The sequence below is a fragment of the Opisthorchis viverrini genome (assembly GCF_000715545.1).
Source record: "Opisthorchis viverrini unplaced genomic scaffold opera_v5_23, whole genome shotgun sequence".
NCBI classification, from domain to species: Eukaryota; Metazoa; Platyhelminthes; class Trematoda; order Opisthorchiida; family Opisthorchiidae; genus Opisthorchis; species Opisthorchis viverrini.
Window position 1 is genome coordinate 257,019 of NW_008751679.1, and position 25,937 is coordinate 282,955.

At 41.9% G+C, this 25,937-nt stretch overlaps 1 protein-coding gene across 1 annotated transcript in view; it reads right to left on the reverse strand.

Moving 5' to 3' along the window:
* The window catches only part of T265_02008 (hypothetical protein), a gene marked incomplete at both ends in the record, with an annotated part of 120,484 nt that overhangs the window by 67,071 nt on the left and 27,476 nt on the right, over nt 1-25,937 (reverse strand). The window contains one exon of the mRNA XM_009166156.1: nt 16,751-16,945. Coding sequence (XP_009164420.1) covers nt 16,751-16,817 — 67 coding nt within the window. The remainder of the gene's footprint in view (nt 1-16,750; nt 16,946-25,937) is intronic.

Here is a 25,937-nt window from a genome sequence, read left to right on the forward strand (position 1 = left end):
AACCTATCTTTCTTCGGTGAGTGTTGGTTGGAAATCCGTGGCATCTATCCCCGAAAATTTCAATCTGATCAGTTTCGTTTGGGCTATCAGGCAGTCTAATTCACTGCCAAAGGCTAGCTGATGCATCGTTTCACTGTAGACACGCGGCGTTACGTTTGCATCGGTGAGCAATGTCCTGAAGCCCGATACTAGTGTGCAGTTCTTCTGACCAAGGTAGATTTCATCTCACTTCTTTTCTACTTAGGTTTACTAGGGACAAGTCTTTTTGTATTGCGTTGTGAACAGTGGATTAGCTAAACCAAAGATTCGCACCGATTCTCATGTGACAGCTAGCTTTGGGGCAACCTTGAATGATAGTTTAGGCAAGTGAACAGTTGTCAGAGGTCGATATCTGCTTTAGGCTACATCTCCTACACTCATGGGGAGTTGGAAACGACCGAATATTCCAGCGAAGTTAAAACGGGTATCAGTCAACAAATGACCTCAATGGACAATGTACAGGCCCTGGTAAAACACCAAAAACCTCGAAGTAGTCCGTATCGTTTGGATTGCCCTACTCATAAGACTTGAACATTTTCAACGTCAGACGTATGATTTGTGGATATACTTGGAGCATTAGAGTGTTTTTTTCTCCACAGTGAAACGACATTGAACTATGATCTTTCGCGTCTTATGGAAAAACTTTAAAGAAAGTCTCTATGGGTAGTGCTTAGGAATAATCTAGCATGCCAGTATCAACTGTTTCATTGCTTGCGCCTATGTGAAAGCGAGATCTTACAGTTGCCTTCCTTTTCCCCCTGCTGTTCAGACTTAAAAAACCCTTGTATCTGAAATTTCTCCTTTTACTAGATGACATACTTCTGGAGAACATGGTTTTAATTTTAATGAGTGAGTCTATGGGTAGAGGAATAATCTAGCATGCCAGTATCAACTGTTTCATTGCTTGCGCCTATGTGAAAGCGAGATCTTACAGTTGCCTTCCTTTTCCCCCTGCTGTTCAGACTTAAAAAACCCTTGTATCTGAAATTTCTCCTTTTACTAGATGACATACTTCTGGAGAACATGGTTTTAATTTTAATGAGTGAGTCACCTACAAGTCGCAGTTTTCCCCCAAACCTGAAGACCGATTCATTTCTCTTGGTGAATCACGCCGATTAGTGAGTAACAACCTAAACAAAAGTTAGTTGTTTAAATGCATATAGTTGTAACACACTTTTATAAATGCTATCCCGGTACAACGATTAGAAGCAGACTAGGTTCGGTAAATTAAAGTTCTCATTCAAAGGAAACTGTCTGAAAATTTTGAATCAGCTTCACACTCAAACTGAAGCACAGACAAATTCGATGGAGATAGGGAAGCTTCTCTTGCTTCCGCAATTCTTTTGACACTGTTTACAGAGAATGTAAGGGCTTGTCTGTACCATAAATCACACCGTGCCGCATACCGTACCATACTACGCTGTACTGTCCTGTGCTATACTATACTATACCATACTATACTATACTGCACCATGAAATCCTGCACTACACAATACTGCGATACCGTATTGCGCTGTACTATAATATGTTGTTGAATAGCAAGCGGCAAATTCTGAGAGGGCCAAACCAAAAGCCGAGAAATGTGAAGTCTTGAAATCCGATTGCTTCATACTCTAAAACACATGGGTGAACCATATGTGTACGATAAGTTATGGGGACTTTCGTCTAGACTGTTGTATGGGCTGATAAAAGTAAAAAACTTACAATACCATAAGAAATTTGTACAGGCCGTGTGCCCGTAGAAGAATTTAACTCGACGATTCACTGACAAATGTGTGTACAACGTGCTGCAAAACAAACATTCCAAGAAGGCGCGTGGAACATTCTCAAAAATATCTGAATAGCCAGATGGAAAGACCTTCCTGAGGAACTACGGGTAAGTACTCCGCATGCCAGAAGACCGCCTGCCTTACAGGGCTCTTTTTTTCCTGTGCTGAGTGGAAGCGACCGAGGGGCGGACAGTGTATGACCTAGCAATGAAGTACGAAGACAGTAATCGGTAAACTTAGTCAGGTGGGCAACTGCCACCTCCCTGGATGGGGACTCCGGAACTCATATCACCAGTGGTTAATGATATTGGCGGACATGTTTCAATAGCGCAGTCAGTGGTGCTCGTGAATCAAAGCTATCACCTTCAATATGTAGCAACCCGATTTCTGAACAAACTGAACATGGCTTCCATTCCAAGGCCTGGTTGTATGTTCCACTTCGCCGTTTTCCGGTGGTCGAAACTGTAGCATCTGAATCAATGAGCCTATGACATAGTTTATAGCGGATAAATTAATTGATTTATTGGTTGACGGGTAAGTATCGGATATATAAAATTTATGTTAATGAAATAGTGGTTTTAATCACTTGAATAGTGAGAGTAAAAAACCAATCTCTACTACCCTACGCAATATCATACTGTACTGTGTCCCGTCAGAGTTGGTCAGCACACTTCCTTTGTTTAGCCATTTCTGTAATATGTTGCTCTCAAAGCCCGCAGCACCTAAACGATCGTGTTACAATGAAGAATTTCTACTTTTTGAACACTGTTCTATCGAACTATAGGACTTTTATTTGGCGATTCATTGGATCTACAATGGTGTTTTTTGCGGTCGTACTGCAGGGTTTATACACCACAAGGAAACCATATTACAAACAGATTATTTTGCCTCGTTCGCCTAAAAAAAAGAAATTTTCCACATATTAATAAGACCCAGTGAGTTTTCAAAAGCTTACTTGTTCTTTCATTCGAGGCTTACACACTGACCTATCAGCTGATATTCAAACGGCCACATAAAAACACACGGTACATGTAGGCAGCAAGTTTGTTTCAACCTACGATCGTACGCCAAGCGCGTGTCAAGTGGACGGAGCGCGAATTAACTGACCAAAAGGTCCGTGGTTCGAACCCGACATCTGCCTCTCGACTTCCCCTGTCTATGTTTGGGGCAGCTGTCAGTATCTCAGCCCTCGTGCTTCCTTCGGGTGGCAGGCAGCTAGGCACCGAAAGGGTGCTACAGCTGACCTTTTTTTTCAAGAAAGGTCACAACAAAGCAAACGACTTGTAACGCAAGTATCCCACACGCACTTTGAGACACCCACCATTCATCGAGAGTATGTGCAACGCCTTACTATGAGCACCCCATCAAGGATGACGGTTAGGGTAGCAGTAAACGAAAACCAGTCACAAAGCCAAGGACATCCACCAAGATGGCAGATAGCAGGGTGAGACTCCTGATCTGAAGTTCATCCCCCTACCAACCAGACACTCCAAGCATCGACTGTGGCACATTTATTAGTAAGCTTAGCTCTATGTTCCGCGCGCGCGTCGTTACCTCAGTGGTGCGCATGCCATATCACACACACGCGCACACACACTACTTTGATTGACATTCTGGTAATAAACCACAAAGTCAGTCAATCATTGTGCCGCTTGAGAAAATGATTTCAATCAGCCTGAGTGTATTTAACTTTATTTGACCTAAAAGAAAGATGATAAATGGTTTTCGAGATATACATTCATTTGCAAATCAATTTGGTTTTCACCAGAGACTCAAAGGAATCTCTCGTTTATGATATTCTACAACTGAATATGCTGCACACAGGCCGCTTCGTGATTCATTTGGCACGATATTCGAGATATCGCAGTATATTTTCATAAAGGAAACTATTCACAAGATTGCTGGAAATCCGTCGACAGCCCACGACCGGTTTCGCCCTTCTTGAGGCCCATCAGGTAGGCGCAGTCCACAAGTGTCCGCCACCACCCGAAGGTTGCTCGAAGGCTGAGATTGTGCCAGGTTGCTCAAGCCTAGACAGGGGAAGTCGAGAGGCGGAGGTCAGGTTCGAACCATGGACCTTCCGATCAGTAAGTTCGCGCTCTAACCACTTGGTCCATCTCGCCCTGCCTTCTGTTTATTCTGGGCGCAATTAAGTTTTGCATTTAGGTTAGGCGCAGTTTAGAAGTTTTTGGTCTCCCAAGTAATACACTTGTGCACTTCAGTGTATCAATCTGTTCAAACAGATAATCTTTGGGAAATTATTGTTCCAATGTCAAAAAATGGTGGGGTTTTCAAATCTGGGTCATTGTAGATATCTGATTGCTTTCAGTAGTAGAACAAAAGTATGTCAAAGCTAAACTTTTGTGCAACAGGCTTGCCTTCGAGAATGGAAACTGTCAAGCGACTGGTATATTTCCATGCCTCTAAGGATCGGGAATCGCCCTAATCTTCTAACATGTCCAAGACTATGACCCAGCCGAAAGCATCTTTCATCTTGATTGCAACCAGAATCTACAAAACACAACCCAATCTAATACCTCTATTTTCTAAGTCGCCTGGAAATCTGACCGTCATCTAAGAACTTTTTCAAAGAACTACTCAGGTCCAGACACCCTACAAGTATTTCATACATTCATTTGCACCAGAGGTCAGTAAACAACAAATTCGTTTGAGATTTTCACGCGTTAAATTTCATGACGGCGGCCGTAAGCCAACAGAGGACGCCGGGCTGCATTCTTGCTGGAAAGACACGGCTATATATATATATATATATATATATANTCCGGAGAGATCACTCTGGGAGAACTGCAACACTCAGTCTCTACTGCAACGTGTCCTGTTGTTAGAACAGTTCTACTAGTAAAAAGTGCTTCAAATCGCCAAGATAATGTGACATCTTTCAAGACCTGCTATCCTCCAAAGGTGTTCTCTCCATAGAGGGGCATCTACAAATGTGTTTAAAACAAAGGCCAGGATATAAGGCAGATAGACAACTGCTTACTAACAAACCAATTTTGATTTCGGCGAATTAATTAAGGTCACCAGTGTTCATCGAGCTTTCTTCCGGCCCGATGATTGACAGTTACTTCGTGCGATTGCCAGACTCATGCCGCGTTTGTCAGCCAATTTGGGCGCACTCTGCGCACCGATCAGATTTACTAATTGGACGTGGGTGAGATGTTGAAGAGCGTGCAAATAGGGGATCATAGTCAACTCGCATCGGGCTGTTTTCGATTTCAGATTCCCGTGGTTCTGCCTGGTTCAAATTGTGCGCGCGTGTGTGTGGATTTGAAACCAGACGGAAGAAAAAACAGTTGCACTTTGGAAGATGGAATGCTGGATCTAACTCTTTCACGGTTCTTTAATTACTTTTGTTAGCAGAGTTGGTATGCGTTGTTATGTGCGTCTGATCAGCCAGTGGATATGAACTATTCTGGGTATTTTTCGAAACTGAGCATCTGTAAATCGTAGGCTCTACAAGACAGTTAACGTTTCGTCCTTTTTCAATCAATAATGTCGGTTCCCACCGTTTCACACATTTCCATATATTCATGACAGAAATGACCTACGGCGTAAATTTTCGTCCAGATAAATGGTTGATGCGGCTTAACGACATGTTTTGGGTGTTAGATCCCTTTTTAATGCATACTACCCAGCAACTGATACCAGAAATCATTGATGAACTCTGTGAAATTCGTACGTTTAACGCTGGTAGCAATATAGCTATCTCTTCCACAGGGCATCGATGCTGTTGTTTGTGTGCACAAGTAAACTAACTGCGGGAATGAAAATTATCAAAATAAATCCACGCTGACAAGTCCCAAACGGCAAACTGGATAAAAAAACATTTGACTTTAGTGACTTTGAGCCTTCAGTGTCTAGGAACGTGCATCATGAGTGACCTCAAATTTTAGTAGTTCGATAGGGTCGAATTAACCGAACAAACTTTGAACTGGACAGCATAACTTCTCATTCTGTGAACTGAAACGTACAAATTTTGATAAGGCACCTCTACTTGCAATCCATTTGTTCTTCAAAACGAAATCATATTGTTTGAAGTGGTTTTACAAAAGCTAAACACCTGAAGATTATTTTGGAGAATAGCAAACACCGTTCCCTCGCTGGTACCCTTGACAACTTGTAACTGGAGTCAAAATATTTCCCCACTTTGGGGAAATATCTAAAATTGCAACTGCTCGCAAGCACAAGTGTGACAAATATTCATTCATTTCAATCATAGTCGTCGCATTTGTATTCCCTGGAGAAGTCACTTGCCTTTCAGGCCTTGACGCAGCTATGTTTTGGCAACCAGTTACAGAGATTTGGAACTTGTCCCATAATTTTGCGATTTTTCTAACACAGCGAACATTCACGTGTTACCACCAGCAAACCATATTAAATACAGGAAATCCTTGTTCAGATAGTACAAGTTCAAAACTCGGGCAAAACGGTCGCTTTTCGTGAGAAATCACAGGGTCTATTTTAATGCCCCTATGGATTTTTTGGACTTTTTTTCGCACACGAGGCTCCGATGACCCTTGATATTGTTGCGGCAGTGAATTTGGCCCCTTGTTCCCAAGAGACCGCCTTGTCCTGTGTTGCTCTAAAGTTAACTCATACTTCGTAGACGGTATAAATCTTTTTTCTCTTAAGAGATTTGACTAAGTTCAATTTACCCTTGTCTCGTTTCCTAATTTATATTCAGCCTCAATGGCTAAGGAACGTTGACGGCCATCTTAAAGCGCAGCGAGAAGGGTGACCTCAAGGAGTATTACGTTCTTTAGCCTACATGATTCGTCTTCGACGAATAAGGCCAGTAGTCCCGTAAAGCTTTTGGTAATTGAGAACATTGGCAGTAGCCCTTTGGTTCACATCTCTGATTCACATCACAATTAAGTGTGGATATATGAGAACTGACGACACAGATAAGTCGTCGGTCGACTGGAGACCGCAGCTAATTTTTTATCCATATCACTACTGGTGAAAGGATTAAGGTTTTCGCTGCGGAGTTATTTATTAGAAAATGCCAATTGACCGGTTACAGACTATGGGACAGGGAAGCAAAACTCTCATTTGCATCCTATTTACAAAAACTGAACATCCATCTTCTCTTGAACACGTCATCCTGAACTTTCCTGGATATTCGTTGACTGTCGTTCAAATCCAAGCAAATGCTACAAAGCGACTCCACAAATTCCGCAGTAGATCTCCCTTTTCAAGAGACGCAAAGTGAATTTACAAGGAGAAAACACACTACTCGCATGTCTCCCCCATCAGTAGTATCACGTTACACTGGTACTATGATCAACCCACCTATCCATGAAGCTATCAACCGTTTTTGCTTGAAACGATGGTTGCAGCACAAATTCACAAAGCGAAGTGGCACAGCTGTTTAATTTTTGTTGGACTGTTCGTGAAAACATGTTTGTATTTTTAGCACAAATTTCTCATATTTACACAATGAAAATGGTATTCACTCACAGCAGAGAGGATAGAATGACTAGCTGAGTGCAAGAGGGCGTTGGTGAAACTATTTGGAATTTACACTTTCTTGGTAACAGAATCAAGCGTGATTAGAAATTCAGCTGCGGGCCGCTTTGAAGCAAGGGATACCGAAATGATAGTGCCACACCATTTTGTTATTCATAGGGATGTAGTTTGAAAGAAAATCCGACTATACAGCGATTGATCATGCGAAACACGACTCGTTGTACGATATTTTGAGACAGTGATCATCTAGTTGGAGAAGTTAAAACGAAGGCTGAGCTTTTTTAGGACGTTGGATGAGTTTATTGCATTCGCCTAGCCGCAACACCCACGTGTTGATTAATTCACTTTTGATGTTGAGTGTACATCTGCCCCACCGTGACTTCGCTTTCTTGCATTTTACTCGAACTGGAACTCAGTGCGAATGTGAATCTTTACAGCAGCTAGTAAATGGTATTTCGTGAGTGGAAATCTGTGCGCATTAACTACCTTCCGGTCGGTCCCCTTGTCACATCCCACCTCTGATGCACATAATTGCTGACAGGCGTGATATGAACATGACGGACTAATGTCAAGAATGACACACTCATAGGCTTGAGTGGACTAATGAGAAAAAAATCATAGATTGCTTCTTTATAGAGCGACTGAAGTTTTTGTGTTTTCACTGGTAAGTGCTGGAACGAAGTTAAGGCCCCCGATTCAAAGATCAAAGCTACTATGTGGCTTAATACACTACTCATAAGGTTACCGTAGATTCTTCAACAGCCCACGACCAGTCTCGCCCTTCTTGGGGCTCATCAGGCAGGCACAGTCCCCGAGTTTCCGTCAAACTCATGTTCTACTTGAACCCAAATTGCACTTCCAGGTTAACCAGGGACACTCTCTAGAAGCACATACTTTTGTTTTGAGGTGTTCACCAGTTTAAAATTCTGCCTAACCGGAACCGAAATGACTGTCATAAAAAAGAGTCACTCACGCGACAAGTGAAACTTCCATCTGAGAAGTCGTCACCCTCGGAGCCGCTCAAACGACGTGGATTCCGTGACTGACGGATGAGTGGCGCTATGTCCTATCTAACTGAGAGCTAATCACAAGGCTGATCAGCAGTTTACACCCGGACGGCTGAATGTTCAAACTAGTAGCCGCGATGTCGCGGGTTCGAAGCACGAAAACCGTTCGGCAACACGTCGGTTCGTTAAAAATAGACATCGTGAGGATTCGCTATTCTCCAAAGTGCATGCGTCTTGCGTCAACTACTGGGATGCACATGAAAGTGAACTAAGAACTTTCTATGGATTTAAGGCGACATTTTACTGTGGGTTCTGTGCGATTACTTCATTTGAGCCCTATTGTAATTTTACTATGCATGACAAAGTCCACTTTTAAATCAAGGGCCCATATGCATGCCAAGGTAACTCAAATGAATACAATGGTCGATTGGTTCAAGTCGAGCGAATTCGCTCTTTCTCATCGTGTAACACGCTCACACTTTCCTTTTCAGAAGCGTATTCTTGCAAGTTGTAAATCCAGTTCGTTAAAGAACAACACTTGGTCACGATCAATATGAGGCCTGACAAACAAACTCTTTGACTTTTTAACTGTAGGACAAAATGGCTATGAGTTGCCTCTTAGAAAAAAAGAAACAATTTAGTAACTACGGAAGAAGACGACCTGTGTACTGCGCTTAGAAAAGTTCTAATGGTCACTTGAGAAAACTATGGCCATGAAATACGACAGATGCTAGAAGCGTAGACACAACGATGTCGCTTCTTGAGTAGGCATGTTTGGCAGACACCAAATGATGTGCTGTATGCAGTCACCACTCTACCTGTTTTTGAGGGTTACTATGCAGAATAACCAAACAAAAACTCTTAAAGCTAAACTTGAACTCTAAACGTGTGCAATCGTGGAGGTGGACTGGATGACTTTCCAGTGTCCCATTTCCCACACCAGCCATAATCACTATCACGATTCTTGCAGACATAATAAAGTTTCGGACACTTTAAATTCTGTTTGTCCACTTCGATCAATGAGAATATCCCCGATGCATTATTAATGCCGATTGAGCGCGGTCGATTGACCGAACTTGCCTGTCAATGCAAAACTCTTTCACCGGTACATTTTTACCCTGATCGGGAAACGTTGACTCCCATTCACGCGTAGTGCACTGAGTAGATCAATGACATATTTTATTGGGTATGTCTCCGTGGAATCGATTGCTTCAGTTTTAGGCAGCGAACGGGTTTCCAAATGCATGTCTAAACAAATCGATTCTCTTTGGATGTTAATCACCTTACATAGACCAATGGATTAATTACTAGTTAGCTTGACAGCAACTGCGTTACAACAACAACAAAATCAATTGTCACCTGCTTGTCGAATTCGTTTCATGGCCATCATACCACCCACGCTGTGACCGCAACCACCATGTGTTACTTGCTTTAATTCACAACCTTGTTGGGATCAACGGTTTGTCCATGGGTAATCTAATATTAGAAACTGTCGGTGCGGGCGGACTGAATATCCAGACATAATTATTTGACGTCACCAGAGGAGAATACATGCGCAGGTAAGAGTGATCGCGGCTGTAAATTTGAATAATCGTTTCAGAAGCGAAATTTCACCAGGACAGTTTGGAAACAAGGCAAGCAAAAATCGTCGGGTCTCACAGCCGTTCGTGACGAGCAAAACGAAATCTCAAGCGTCTGATGCCTTCCTTGATGGATGGTTCAGCGAGCCGACACAACCAAGCCGACTACTGACTCATTGATCAAATCGTCGGATAAACTAGCGCGATCCCTCGAGGCAGGAAAATGTTCGCCCGATTGGAAGTCCCGTACCGCCATTCTATCAGCATTCGTTCTGGAAACGTTCCGACATTATCCATGCTGCTTGCCGCGTTTTTCCGAGAAAAAACTGAGTAAGGTCAGTAAAAAGCCGACCTATAATATTGACGATGGCAGTATTAAGCGATTTCTGCCGTCCCAACAGTACGGCAAGGACCTCAGCTGACAAATAAATAGTTATAGTAACCTACCGGTTTTCAACAGTAATTAGACAGGTGGATGCATGGCGGTTGTGAAAATGTTTATGTCTGTCTGAACCTGACAGACTGTTCCAGTTAGAAATCCTTTCAAATTCACAGTTGTGCGGCACCGATGTTTCAGTCGCATGTGAATATGTTTCAGTCCAAAGCAGGTATGATCAATAAACGGGTTGTTTAACAGCTTTATGAAACAATTCACTCCGCGCATTTTATAGTCCTGACATTGAGCTCCAACACGTTAGACATAAAACGATCCTAATAAACACGCATCCAAATTAGTATTACCCATCAAAACATTAACCGAAACGATTTCTGACGTCATTTTACTAAATGAGTGATACAGGTTAGTTAGGAACTGTCAGTCAAAAGCATCAGTCAGTATTTTCATGAAGGAAACTACTCACAAGGGTGCTGAAAACTCTTCGGCAAACCACGATCGGTTTCGCCCTTCTTGGGGATCACCAGGTAGGCGCAGTCTCCTAGTTTCCGTCAACCTTATATTCTACTTGAACCCAAATTGAACTGTTTTCGGGAAATACACCCATTTGCCAAATTGGTCGAAGAGTTTTCTTGAAAGTCAATTTGGTTTTTTAAATTGATTTAAAAATGAGTGTATTTTTCGACATCAGTCAGTATCTTTCTGAGGTCACTCGACGCTTCATATGAGGTAGCTGTGATTCAGACAACCATGCAATACAACAGACAGAAGCTATAGAGCATTGAGGGGCTAATGTTGAAACTTGTGTGAAAAAACTGGCACGTTCAACGCCAAACTTGGAAGAAGCGAAATCTGAGTGCAGCCAAAAAGCTGGCAGAAGTAACCGCTGACCGAAACAATTAGAAAAGCTTGGTACCAAAGGGGATTCCTCGTGATGCCTCATTAGGAATAATTCAAGACCAAGAGGACAAACTATAACCCGCAGCAAAATAGCAATCCAGTAACCTGGGTGAATCTCAGCTAATGGGTGCCAGTGGATTAGTCACATTCCGTTTAATGAACAGTTTTTGACTATTGACCGGAACACGAGCAGAAGCCACGACTTCGTGTACGACATTTAACTGAAAACGGTTGGAACTTTCAGGGTAGTAAGTAAGCCTCCAAACCTGCTTCGGGCTCCTCACATGGACCTAGCTTTCGGATTTTTTTCATCATACGTGCACTCTAAAGTGAGCGCACTTGGACTTGAAAACCGAACTGGAACATTAGACGAATGTCAGGCGGCCCGTTCAGTTGATGAATATCCTGAATGATAGACTCAGTTGTGAGTATGAACTCTTTAAAAATGGTGTAATATTGATGGCAAATCTTGCCGACATATAAATGACGGTTCAGCTCTGCTCGCAGGCACAGCACTAAGTGGCTATTCACTCTCCCTGGGCACAATTCCGCATAGTTAATAGTTACCTAAAGGTACGGAGCACACTCAGATGAATCTCTCGTCCGCTACAATGGTGTCGCTTGAATGCATCTGCTTTGTTCGTGTGTTTGTGTGGTTGGGAAGCGACCAGTTACTATGGGCTTAATTCACTTAAAACTTCTTGATGACAGTCCAAAGCTGATGTGTTGCAAATCAATAAAGTCATTGCAGTATGGTCTATGGTTACCAGACTGAGTTCAGCTACCTCAAATGATCTAAAAACAAACTATTGTGGTTTGGTTTCTTCGACAATCTGAATGATTACCGATTAAGTGGGTGTTTTACCTTCACTAGAATTCGGAACGAGCAGTCAAAATCACCTTTTTATTGAATAGCTGCCGATAGCGTGAAAATGTCAGCTGCAGTTAGTTTTACATCCAATGTTCCCGTTTCGGGTCGAGGTATCTACAGTCTGAGAAAGCCGTACTATCCAGCTCGTATAGGTGTGCTACTGGGATGTTAAGAGTTCTTTCACTTCAATCATCTGTGCCTTCTTCTAGATTCTAAATTCCGCAGTGAAGTTATGTGGTTGTTAAATAGGATGGCATTTGTTTTGAAATAAAAGTCCTTGTTAGATGGAGCCTTACGGAAAGTGTAGTGTGATGTACCTGACATTTTCACACACACATTACGAGGTGACCGCAATGTTTGGCTGTCTAGTTTTCATTCGCCGACTGCTTCGGCCAGTATCTGAAGGTAAATGTGTGTTGAGTGTTTCGAATTAATATATAAATGGAATAGACAGTTAAACAATTTAAAGTAGGGTAAAAAGGGAGTATTGAGTCCACACAGTTGGGGTCAAATGAGAGTCATGGTTGGTCAGCCAGGACTGAGTTAGTATCTCTTAGTGATTTTTTTGAACAAATAAGGTTGGTTGGGGCAGTTAAATGGTAACTGTCTATTTTTGTATAAGGACCTTGGAATGATGTGGTGGCCCTCGATAGGTCACGCTAGATGATTCCACCGCGCTGCTCTGGTACTTTGTATCGATCAGGTGGGTTGCAGATGCTCTTGTCGCGTAATTCGATTGTACGGCTTCAATGCCTGAGTGCAACTGTTCAGTAACTCTCTCAGAGTGACGCAGTTTGGCGACCTTCGGAGACGAAGAAATTGTATCGCCTGTCAACTGTAATATTCAGACTAAAATACATATAGCCCGATTCATGAACTTGTCTTACCTGGTTTGACAGCCAAGTTTTTCGGTAGCCATCTATCCAAGCACATTGAAGTAATCTGACTACATCAAATTAGCACATAGTATGACGTTTCTCCTTGCTAAACCCAAGTCAGGGGCTGACTTTATTTCACTTATCCAACGCTTTCACCCAACAACTGGTCTGATTGAAACGTTTGCAAACTTCACGAGAAGGCAACTTTTTGTAAATGCAAATACATGCAGCCAAGTTGGAAAATCTTAATAAAAAATTGCATATTGATTGTCACAAATGCCACCATAGCTTGCCTAAGTTTTAGTAACGTTCTTAAGATACCTAAAAAATCTGATAAAAGCAATGCGCGATCGATAGTTTTAGCCTGAATCAGGAATAATGCGTCCATTTACTTTTATACTTTATAACCGCAATTTCCCAGCCAACATCCATGTGCCAATCAATTCTCAATGATGCGGTCACTGCCTAACATCTCACAATGTACGGAAGTTTTTTTCACTTACCCGAACTTGGTGGCGAATTTGTCCACTGTGTAACTTTAAAATGAATAAAGATATATTATTGTTCTGCCATTATTACTTTTGTATGTTTAAGGCAAAAATACCTATATCCCGTGCCAGCCAAAACTCAGTGGCCCGGAAGTCCTGCACGGATTATCGTGATTTCAGATGATATCTAAGGCCTAACCGCTTTTTTCGCTCATTGGTGTTGCACAGCAACAAGTTCTTTGCACCGTTTGGTGCGAATGCCAAAGTTCACTTCTTATTCAATGGCCCGACTGCAAAGACCTCTCCATATTGTGCTACCTCTATCCGTATCCATTTCCGGAAGAGTGGCTTAGAAGCGTGTTGTGGAAATCTTTCCACATCGGACATTACGATGGTTTGGGTCAGCTACGAACTTTCAGTCCCAGTTGATACTTTTAGGTGAACGAAATTTCTTTCTGAAGCGGCCGAAATCACGCAAACACACAAACGAATCCGTAATCACCGCCAGGATATTACCAGTAGTTTATTTGGAACAGCGCATGTTTCTTTGCCCAAACAATGGTTTACAAAACATCAGACATCTACACCTCGCTTATAACACCAGTGCACTTTACTAGCCTATCGTGGTCGAGACGAATTCCTCCGCATGCACAAACGAACAAGTGAATCGCCCAAGAATTTGGTCGAGCTACAGACGCGGTACACCCCTAGTGTTAAAAATGATTTGTAAATGCCTTGAATAAATCAACTCGTTTCATTTTTCTCGCAATAAGTTACGCTGAATGAGTATATGATTTATCGTCTACAACAGACAAAAATCCTATATATGAAAAGTTTTTTGACGCTCGTTCTTTGGACGTAACATATTTTTGCGCAGCACAATCCATTCCATCTGGATTTATTGAATCTCGTGAAGCTAGTGAAAAGTAATTAGGTACTGACGACGAATACCATCGCAGTTCACCCTGTGTTTATTCGGTACTGCTCGGTAAAAAAACAACACAAGTACTAAGGGGACCTAGGTGAGAGGAATGGTTGGCCAACTTGGCTGTCTGTCAGCACTTTGACAGCATTGTGATCGACCTATCTGCACGATTACAAAAACTTAGTTTTCATCATTACCTTAAACACAGAATATAATCTTGAGAATTCATATTTTACGAGCAGCGCTACACCGGATAGCAGAGACTTGAACTAACGGCGAGACTCCCTTCTGTGTGGTTTTAAAACTGCTACTATAGATCAGCAAAAATGTTCAGTGTTGCGAGCCAGTATCTAAGGCTTTTCTCATCTATTTCGGAGTCCCGCATTCGTATCTCTGCAGCTTACTCTTTTGGCTGTTTGCCGGGCTGTGTTTCACTAATTAGTACGGCATTGCACATGGATGGTAGTCACCAATCCATTTCTTCACAAAATGAATAAGAGATTTTCAGACCCCTATACCATAGCTGGTTTCATAAACAACCCAAGTTTTGGGCACCCGAAGGTTTTTTAATCGAAATTTCATCCTGTCGATGAAGCCCACCCTATGCCAGAATGCCGAGTAACACCGTACAGTTGTTTAATCTCCGTTGAGATTCAGCAGCAGTGTGCATCCCGTAAAACTCCAGGGTGATTCGAATTCACGACCTCACAGCTGGTAGTCGAAGACCAAACCGTCCAGCCACAAGCGGCTGACCAGCAGCGGAAATTATTCACAATCACACAGGATTTGAAGCCACTCATCCTTCGATGATGGAATTCACATCGCTTGATCGTCTGTTGGCTGGCTTCTCGAACGATCAAGCGGTTATGCTAAAGGCATCTCCAAACTCAGCCTTTGGCCTTGTTTGATTAGCTTCATACCTGGTCGTCAGACGCGCTATTAAGCTCTTAGAGAATATGGTTTGACAGCTTAAATTCTGAGATAATTTAAGGACAACTCTCTGCCATCGTCGATAGAACTTCCTCATTAAGTTCGAGCACTTTGACAACCGTGTAATTCATACCTACGGGAATTCTAAACTTGCTGCATCCGTCAGATTATAAATGCTTTCTCTGTACCGTTTTCTGACCTATTCCCATTTGCTTTAAGAGAACGGAGACGCCATCCTTACCCTTCGGTATTCCACTTCGGTTATCTAGAACACTGCATTGGTTTTAAGGCGAAGCTGCCCGACAAAGAACTTTGGAACGTTGTCTTCTTCACTATTTTTCATCTTGAAATTCATTCATTTTAGAGTCTCGATGACTACTTATTAAGTTATCTTGTTGACAACTCTCCTATACTTCACTTTTGAAGGTATTCTACCATAGTGAATGCACACAAATTCATCAGGAGAGCTCTCTGTGAGCGATCATTTTATTCCTTCGCCTGTGTTGTTCCCTGATCACCAGAAAATGTCTTATTTTCAGCGGGTAGAAACTAATCGAAATTGGGGCCCATTAAAATAATCTAGTTGCATTCACAATCTGAGTTGATCACTTTTCTTTGTTGGCGTAAGAGCGCTGAAAAAATACGTTAACGATAACTTAAGAAGTGGGGATGTGGTGACAAACCAACTTGTTATTTTGTACCTTTTCGAGCCTCCCGTCCCTCGGAGGTTCCTGACATAGGGATCGCGTTGTTCAAAATAATTATGGAGTCCAACATGTAAAATGACAAATCACAGCTTCAGTAAACAAATAGCCGAGTAACTCAGTTGGCACTATTTTGACCTCCTGCCAACTTGTTCATTGTGACAGTGTGAGACGTGAAAAGAATAAATCTTATTTATAACACTTTTTTCAGACTTGCCCGTTGGCTGAGCTGCTTAATGATGCTTTCGAACTTCTTTGATCCAAATCGGTTACATTGTCAACGTTGGACAGGTATGAACAGATGTAGGCCTGAGTGAAAATGTACACAGATTTGGACAAAACATTTCCACGAACCTGCATGTAAGTCTTTATCAAACCTGTGACGTTTCAAAGGAAAAACGCAAAATTCCTTATGGTCACCAACTTTTCTTTTCTTGCAAGTCCCACGCCATGGAATGAGTCAAATTGGAGCTACATGCGGTTACTTAAATGCCCAGATTTACTTGCCAGACGATTTACCCTAATCACATTGACAAGAGGGACAGACTCACTCTTAGTAGAAAGCCCCGATTAGTGCAACATTTCTGTGGTAGAAAAGTGGCTGGTAGAACGTAAAAGATCACGGAGTCGTTCCGTGATAGCAGAGAAAATGTAGCGACCTCCAGAGCACAAATTACGTGGTACACCTTAATCAATTCTACAGTAAAATCGTTAGGTGGTTTAAGTGTAGAAGAATGAACGCTGTCACAACAGCATTTGTCTCTGTGTTACTTACCGTGCAGAACCATGTGTAGGAGAATCCAGATGGTAACAACCTGGTAGCAGGAATGGATGTTAACCATGTGTACGTGTTAGCTGATCCAGCACAGAGCTTTTGCCGTTCACACGATTGTGAACCAGACCCTTCGGGGCATTCATAAGCCAGACTGTCACATGGAACGTTCGCAGTTCACTGATTATGCATAACCCCCTGAAGGAAAACAGACAAATGAAGAATAACAAAGTTGGAGGCCAGTATAAACGATTTTTCCTCAGATCTTGGATTGCCTTCCGCAATGGATAAAAGTGCGATATTCGGTACAAATGAATCTTCAGAAATTTTATGCCCTCATGAACGACCAAAGGTAGAATAAACGTGACTATGCCTGATTTTCAATCACTGATCAACGAACAAAAACCAACCTTTCAAATACTTTTGCAAGTTTTATTAAGCAGTGTGAAGTAAGCTGGACTACAATTTTTTAAATGTGATAGGTCAATACTAGTCGAGATCTGTGCCTCTAATAAACAAAACTGTCCCATTGTAAGGTCGCTGAAAAGTCGTCGACAGCCCATGACCGGTTTCGACCTTCTTGAGGCTCATCAGGTAGGTGCGGTCCCCGAGGTTCCGTCAAACTTATGTTCTACTTGAACCAAAATTGCACGAAATTAGCGAAACACACTCATTTGCAAGCTAATTTGGAAACATCACAAACGAGCTATTCAGATTAGTCTCCAGATTAGCCTCTCAAAAAACCAAATTAGTTTGCAAATGTGTATACTTCGCTAAGACACTGTTCTTGTTCGCATTCACATCGCTCTCGTTTGACTAACCGTCCTCCTTTCCAGGTGCAATCATTCTGGTGAAGCCACACCAAAGGGGGAGAAGCACTGGACTTAAGTTTCGCTCTTCTTACAGCTCATCAGCAGTACATATCCAATAACCGTGCCTGGGTTTGAACTCCGGAGACCTGACATGCGAGGCGAACGTGTTACCACTATTCCACCAGTGAACTTGAACAATACACTCCCTGCCGAACCCACAATATGCATCAACAAAGTTGTCCAGCGGGGTTCAAGCGTCTGTGGCGCTACCTGACTGGGAATTCCTGACAAGCGGGTCAATCGGTCGTCATAACCAGGGAAGTTACTGGGTTGTCGTATCGATGATGAGTCGGACATGCTAATCATATCGCTCAAGCGCGAACGAATTCGCCCGTTCAGACGTGAGAATTCAGATGCGTCCAACGTGCGCTGGTGGAATAGTGGTAACATGTTCCTCTCGCATGTCAGGAGGAAATAAATGTAACTATACCTGAGTTTCAATCACTGATCAACCAAGGAGAACCAAACTTTCAAGTACTTTTACAACTTTCACTAAGCAGTGAACAGTTAGCTAGACTTTAAGGGTGATAGGTCAATAAAAGTCGAGATCTGTGCCTCTAATAAACAGACACTGTCCCTACCAGACTGTCGCTCCCTCGGCGTATTCCCGAGGAAAATGCTCGAGGAAATTGGACACGGTGATTTGGAGTTTCTCAAGTAATTTTTTTTGTAATTTTCGTATAAGATTACTTCTACATCCCAACTGTTTTGAATCCAGGCAGATGCCACATGATTACCAGGCAAATATATGATTAGTTTGCGCCGGTATACTGACATGTACCGGAGTGGCTGTCATTAAAAAAGACGGTCCGAGAATCGCCGTAAATTATCCGGCGCTTAAGAACTATTCGAAACCAATATCCATTAATCCGGAGCCACAGAACCCCAGAGACTCAAATGTCAGTCATCTGGTTTTGCCTGCCTGTGTCACTGGGAATATAGCTACTGATATTTCAAAGAACGGGCAACGGCTACCTGTTCTTTTTTTGTCTTTGAAATCTCCAATTCCTGGACTAGTTCAACTTTTTCTGAGTCCGTGAAAAAACGTGGTGTAGTTTGTTCGATGAAAAGAATACTTCATTTGACACCTGTATTATGAGCCCAGTAAGACGGACTAACACAATCAAGTAATTGACAGTTATTCTGTATTTTTCATTTTTTTTTAGAGTAGGAAAATTACGTCTTGCATAACTTGCTGGCGGACTCAATCAGCCAGTTGGTCGACCACAAAGGGACGATATACTGTTTTACCAAACTGTTCAGCTGTAACACTCTTCCAGCACCCAGATGTCCCGCCACCCAAATAAAACAGGGGGCTGAGATTTTGCTGGGTTTCCCAAGCCCAGACACAAGCAGTCGAGACATCGAGTTTGGGTTTGAACCACGAATGCTCGGGTCAGTAAATTCACGCCCTAACCAATGAGCCATTTCGAGTCGAGTGTTATGTTACTGAACTGAGGGTTAACCAGGGAACACAGTGAATTCCCTATAAAGGAAGGAACTCAAATGCTGACTATAGGTAGTCGGTCGGTTGCGCTGGCCAAATGAACATGTGCCTCAATGATTAGACACATCTAGATATCCCCACATATCTGCCTTTTGCTTACGATTGCTCACTTGTTTTACGCAATACTAGGCAACTGTTGCGCCAATTACCCACGCCTTAGGGTGCCAGCCGAACTGTCATAATAGTGATGCAACCAATTGGGTGAAGCAAACGGTCACAATAAAGGACCGATTTTTAGTAAAGGAGTCACTCAACTACGTGATGCGGTTGAAAGCGGTACTTCATCCGTGATTAAAAACATCATAAACGAACTACTCAGCTAGATTCCAAGTGAGTCTCCCGAGGAAAACAAATTGATTTGCAGATGAGCGTATTTTGCTAATTTTGTGGAATTTTAGTTCACGTACAACGTAAGGCTGACGGAAACTCCGGGACTGCGCCTACCTAACGAGACTCAAGAGGTGCGAAATCATGGGCTGTCGAAGGAATTTTCAGCAACCTTACGAGTAGTGTATTACGCCTGTAAATGTGTCGCGATATCTCGAACGTCGTGCCAACTTAAACATGAGATGGCCTGGTATAGCACATTCAGTTGCTTAAATACCTCATAAATGAGAGATTCAGCTGGGTTCCAGGTTTCTCCAAAAAACAAATTGATTTGCAAATGAGTGTATTTAGTTGACTGAATTTATTGTTAGCTTTACGGAACCAGAGCAACTATCTCGTGAGTCCTTTTGTTGAATCCATTTAGCAATGCGTTCAAATGAAAGCCAAACAAAAAGCTATCTTTTCACAGTGAGTAAAACATAGAGTCGGGCAAATTATACCACACCACATCACCACATCAGTAGAACGGAAAAATACCTAGAAATAATGCCAGTATCGATTCGCGACAGTAGCTGACGGCTCCAATGAGAGTCCGTTTCCCCGGCATTAGCCAAAATTTTCAGAATCTATCTTACACTACCGGATGTCGGAATTGTTTCAGCATTACTGGAGCTCCATAATAGCGGCCAAAGCTTCATTTCTATAAAACGTACTGAAGACGCTGCATCATGTTAAGTGGTCCCGAGACGTTTTTATTGGAGGGTCAATCAACCGAAATTTTATTGCTCTACAGGCCAGAAGAGACTATCTGTTTACATTCTCTTCTAATCCCAGTGATGACTCTTGCAGGTCGAGCTTTTATTCATAGCATTAGTTGGGATAATTTGGTCTCCATATTATATTCTGCAGTACTGCAGTACATTCTGAAAAGGCGAAATGTCGTATTGGGATATGTTTGTGCTCGGATCGTGGACTAATCAGCTGTTGACTCGCTGGGACAGTCAGCTGGCTAACAGGGCTCACTCGGAGAATTTCCCTACCTGATGGGCCCAGTGGACAATCCCTAAATGGAAGCTCTCTTAACAGTCACGGTTGGAGCGTCCGCTTCGATCAACCCCGCGTGATGAATTCATAAATTTGTTTCAGTTTATGTACATCAAGACCTAACGTGTACGTAATAACACACCTATGATTTTCTTAAGCACACAGTTTGCTGATGGTTTCATTGTGTGCTGCAGTACCAGAATTGAGTCACTGAGCTGACGTGTGATTAAGTGCCTCAATATACTCAGAATCATGCTCTTCAAACTGGTGGTGTTTGATAAAGTCCAAGATCAATACAACCAGATTCACGATAGAAGAGTAATCGAAATTTTCTCTGCTATACTGAGCTTGCTGATGTAGGTTGTACTACGTAAACACAGATTTTATACTGGATTATTCCATGCTCCGGATATGTCTCCTTTCCGCCCAACCAATACGAAACATTTGATTCGTTTCCTTTCAACTTGTCATCCTATGTATGCTATTAACAGACGCCACCTGTTGCAGTGTCATGAGTTACTCCGCGAACTAATCTCCTTCCTGATATATGACAGAAGTTGAAAGGTACTCAACATGCCACTAGATTCATCAGTTGTCACGTTTCCATTTAAAAGTACCAGGAAAAAAAAAACAAACTTGTGGCTAGTAAGTCCACTAATTCACGTGAATGATCAAGTCAGTTTGGCATTTTTATTTAAGTACTATTATGTAGTCTAAGTGAAAAAACGACTGCGTCCTGTGCAGCACAGAATCCCCATGGAGATTACATTGGACAGAAGTGAAATTAAACGACGAAGTATCCAAACCCAACATGTAGACCGTAGCTATCTGTAATTATTCGCTAGGTAAATGATCGTCTTGAATCTCTGCCACAGTTTACCTGTCACCTACATTCTGACAAGTGATACAGTCAGTCATTTGTCTTTCTAGCCCACCGGTAGTCTTACTGTTGAATGAGAATATCTATTATAATGCAATGACCACAATAGCTTATGTAATATTCCAGGCAGATTCTACGTCCAAAATCGAAATTATCGTTTTCAACAAACCATATATTATACGGAAGGTAAAAGAGTTTTCAGATCTGGAACAAAAAATCGTAGGAACGGGTTTCCTTTTGTTGCAGAACAGTTTTTTATCGTAAATGCCTTTTTGAGGTTCAAACTAGTCTCAGTAGCTTAAAATTACTCAGTTACGTTCATGAAACGATAAAATAAGGAAAGCGAGTTGCAGCCACAAAAAAAACCACAAGTTTCAGGTCTTTCCCATTTGAATGTATTTCGCCAACTTGAAATCATATATTTTCTTACACAAACACTGAATTCACTGATGATTTCACTTACTGCTCAGAAGTACTTAATCACTCTACAAGAATAAACCAGTTCAACGAATGCTTTGCATTTCGCTCAAAGGTCTGGCTTACTTGCCTGCGCATAGACTAGTTTCAAATCACGGGAAATCTTCTCTAAGTAACTGATATACAAACAGTTTACCATCCTAATTACACACAAACTTTTATATTTATAGTTATACACGTTCCAAGGGGAAATTGGAGATTACGGGCGTCAAACCACTCACCGGACAACAAATACCTCCGAAATCCAAAAAATACAGTCGGTGTGCTGAAATCCGATCAATATATGTGTGCCTGTGTTGGCTATTACGTAAGAGCGGAGAAGACGAATTATATACGACCAAGGTTGGCAACTAAAGGCACAGGTTATCCGATACACGTTTGGATGTCTTACCACACAAGCACTTTCGACTTGGGGATAGATCAACCCACTACATTTTGCGTATAAACGCTTAACATTACTTTGGACTTCAGCGGGCTCCAAAAAGGGCGACTCGAAAATTACATGGCCAATGAGGAATGGTTAGCATATAAACGTTATACGGGGAGAAAATCGAAGCAAAATTACCATGGCTAATATTTTAGTACTCGTGTTTTCAGGGTAATTATACGAAGATCGCAAATACTAGAGCCAAGTAAGAATCCTTCTTCAATAAAAGCTTCATCTAGATGATCATTTAAAAGTTTCATTTACGATCCGTCCAGATCATAACGCGTTTTAGGACAGTACTTTCAATCAAGAATCCTAAACGGTTTACCAAGGCTGAGACAAATAACCGTGAATGGAACGAGAGAATGATGAATTACTGAGACTTCATCTCACAATCCAATATATTTCATGAGAAGAAAAGATGAAAACGAGTTTTGAAGACACCCGTCGGAATTGTTGTTAGTAGTATTAGAGTAGTGTGAAGAGGTGTGAGAATTTTAATCAAGATTTATTCTTGCAAAAAAAGGCGAGAAGAGAGTATAGCTATTTCATTTTTATCGGGAATCATTGATAGTTGGCCTCCCCCGAAACTGGGAGAGTTGCGAACCCAAACTGTTTAAAAAAAAGGTGTAAAGTCCTGTGTAATTTGTATTTTGCCGAACAAACACAAGCAGTAAATTGATTATCCCGTAATTTCTCTGTTGATCAGTCAGTTTGTGGTGCTATTCAAGACTGCAATTTGTTGATCTGAGCTACTCATAGATTATTGGTAGTGTGAGGAGATTTGGAAATTTTGGTGGAGATTTCGTCCCGTAAGTGAGGCCAACCTATACTGCAAAGCTAAGAAGCATTGTTACAGCTGTTTCATTCTTACTGGGAATCATCAGCATCATCATCATCTTGCAAAAGTCCAGAGAGTCCAAAACCCGCGACCTCCTGCCTAGTAGTTTGAACACATCCATTCAGCAACGAGCGGCTGATTGGCATTGTGCCAAATATGTACTGGCGGCTGGGTCGCGGGGTTTTTGTGGGATCATTCTCAATAAGGTGAAATATGTGTCATGTAATTTCGTTTTCTAGTCTTTTTGAAACAACCAAGGCAAATGGTGCGTGGCCATTCACTGGCTAAAACACCTCAAAATAAAATAACTAGACGAAAAGGACCGGTACCAGTAAACTGGATTTATCGGTTGATGGCTACCGTCAACAGCTGATAATACAAGTAACGTCGTGGTAATATCGTGCCATACTATGACGCCACGGGCTTCATTGTGGCAGTACCGATAAGATTAGGGGAAAACTAAAACTATCGACTCACCGTGCATAATTTTGCAATTATACGTTAGGAACCAAACACCATCTTCTTAATGATATAAACATAGGTAGCCAACGACACAAGCAGAAATTTTCCACGCCTATTCAGTAGTATGCATTTAGGTTATCGAACAGTTAGTTGTTGAAGTGAAACATTTTGTGATTATCTGTGGAAGGTTGTACAGAAGACGAGTAGACAAGAGACACCTTGTTAACATGACCCAATAGACGTTTCTAATTAATCATCCTCATCAGCAGGGGGTCACTTCAATCAACAAGTTTATTTCCTAGGCCGGCGACGCTCCTTAAGAATGCGAATATGGGGATCAACTAGTTTAGAACTGTTCCGTTTTCAGGTTTCCTGTCTTGACTTGTGCGCTCAAAGTTCGGAAAAATCCATGAATAATAAGAATCACAGCAATAATGATACTCGCAATGACAATTAATATGAAAGGGTAAAGTTGCAACCTCCCACCTCGAAGGGTAGAGATAAATGAGAGTCTTCTATGGCGCAACCCTTTCACCAACGAAGCTCAAGGTAGTAACAATAACAGACGTAGTCTCTGGATACTGGTACAGTGAAGACTCGTTTAGAATACTTCATAGGAACGACTAAATTTGGTTCATCTTGAACAGACATTTCTCTGAAGGAAGACTAGTGCATAAGTAGACTATAAATGGACGACATAGTGAGTAATCATTCGAATACATCAGCTTTCAATGCTAGATTTCACTAAACTAGATCTCACTATGAAAACTGATTCGTCAGTTGAGAATGACCAAAGAGTAGTACAGAGATGTTTCAGTTTTGTTCAACCTCAGTGGTACGCACAGTAGCACGTAAAAATGGAATTAATGGACAGAGGGTGGACAGTACACTATTCAATCAATACTGGCCGAACAGGCAATATGGTTAGCCGGTATTCGGAAGGATAAGGTGCCACCCTTTCTTTGGTCACGCATATCGTGTTACGTTATCTGATTATGGCTGTTTCCTCAACTGAGATATCAATGGTGTAAGCATCTATGTCCAAATGTTGCGCATCAGAATGGAACCTACTAAAGCCTGTCGTGACATCTGACTCGATTCCGTCGAGTTTTACTGAGCCATTCCTGATATTTTAGGGGCGTTGTCAGGTTGGTTGCTCGGTCGCAAGCATGACTCACCACTACAACTCGATCGATCCTGATATCATCATCTTCGTCAAACTCACTGGCGAATGAAAACAACGGCGATTTCTGAAGTTGATCCGTTTGTGTTTGCAATAAGTTGAGGTATTGTCGGTCGAATCAAATCCACCTTTTGCTTCCGCCAATGACCATAATTCTCTGGAATATTCCTTTTAAGTAGAATTGAGTGGTTAAGTATGGAAACTAAAGAGCTTCTTTTAATAGAGCAACTGAAAATCCTTTGCTTAGTTAATGTTAAAGGATGCGAAACGCTGTCATTTGAGAATTTCTACGCCGTAAAAAACTTTTAAGGCCCTCCTAAAAACGGAGCACAATTTGAATGTGGAAAACACAAATAGATCCTATGATAGTTACTTCTACAAAACAAATTCCGTGGAACACTGTTGTGGATGATAGGCTACTTAGGTCTAGATTTACAGAGTTAGTGAAGCGAAAGATAGAATTTAGGAAATTTTACTTCTAGTGTACAGCGGGTTGTTTGATACACTCGCTCGAAAAAAAAGTGACAAGTTTATGGACATTTGATAAATCTTTCCAAACAACATGTCTCGAATGGCAAGAGGTCTGCAGGTAACTGCATATCGATGGCCAAAATTTCATTTAATATTCTGCCAAGATGAGACATGTAAAAAGTTTCTTCACCGTATTTCTTTTGGACCATAATTACAAAATCAGCCGTCCAACTGAGTTCCCGTTATTGTCACACTGTTGGCGAAATGTGCTTCAGAAGTAAGCGCTGCTCTGAGCACTGAAATATTGCTGCTCGATGTAAGGCCTACCTGGTGAAAATGATGCCAGATTCGAAATGAACTCAACCGTAGACCAGACCCACACAAGGGGACTCTTGCTATGCATTCTCCGTATTTTAAAGTAGTCCGTAGATTTGCTATGTGAACAGGACACAGAAATCATTCTTCACATGTGAACCCGCAGAAAACTTTGTTAGGAACGTCATTGGAACCAGAAAGCCCTGTTTTGTTAAGCCCATCTGTTTGAGGTTGAAACACGTTGACGTGGCCACAACACTAACGAGAGTGGGTCAATTATCCAAAGTGTACAAACAAACAAAAATGCCTAACGAGTCCACGCTTACCAGTCAGTCTGATCGCGCATTCCTTTAGTTTTACCCGACCACAAAGCATGTGTCCGAT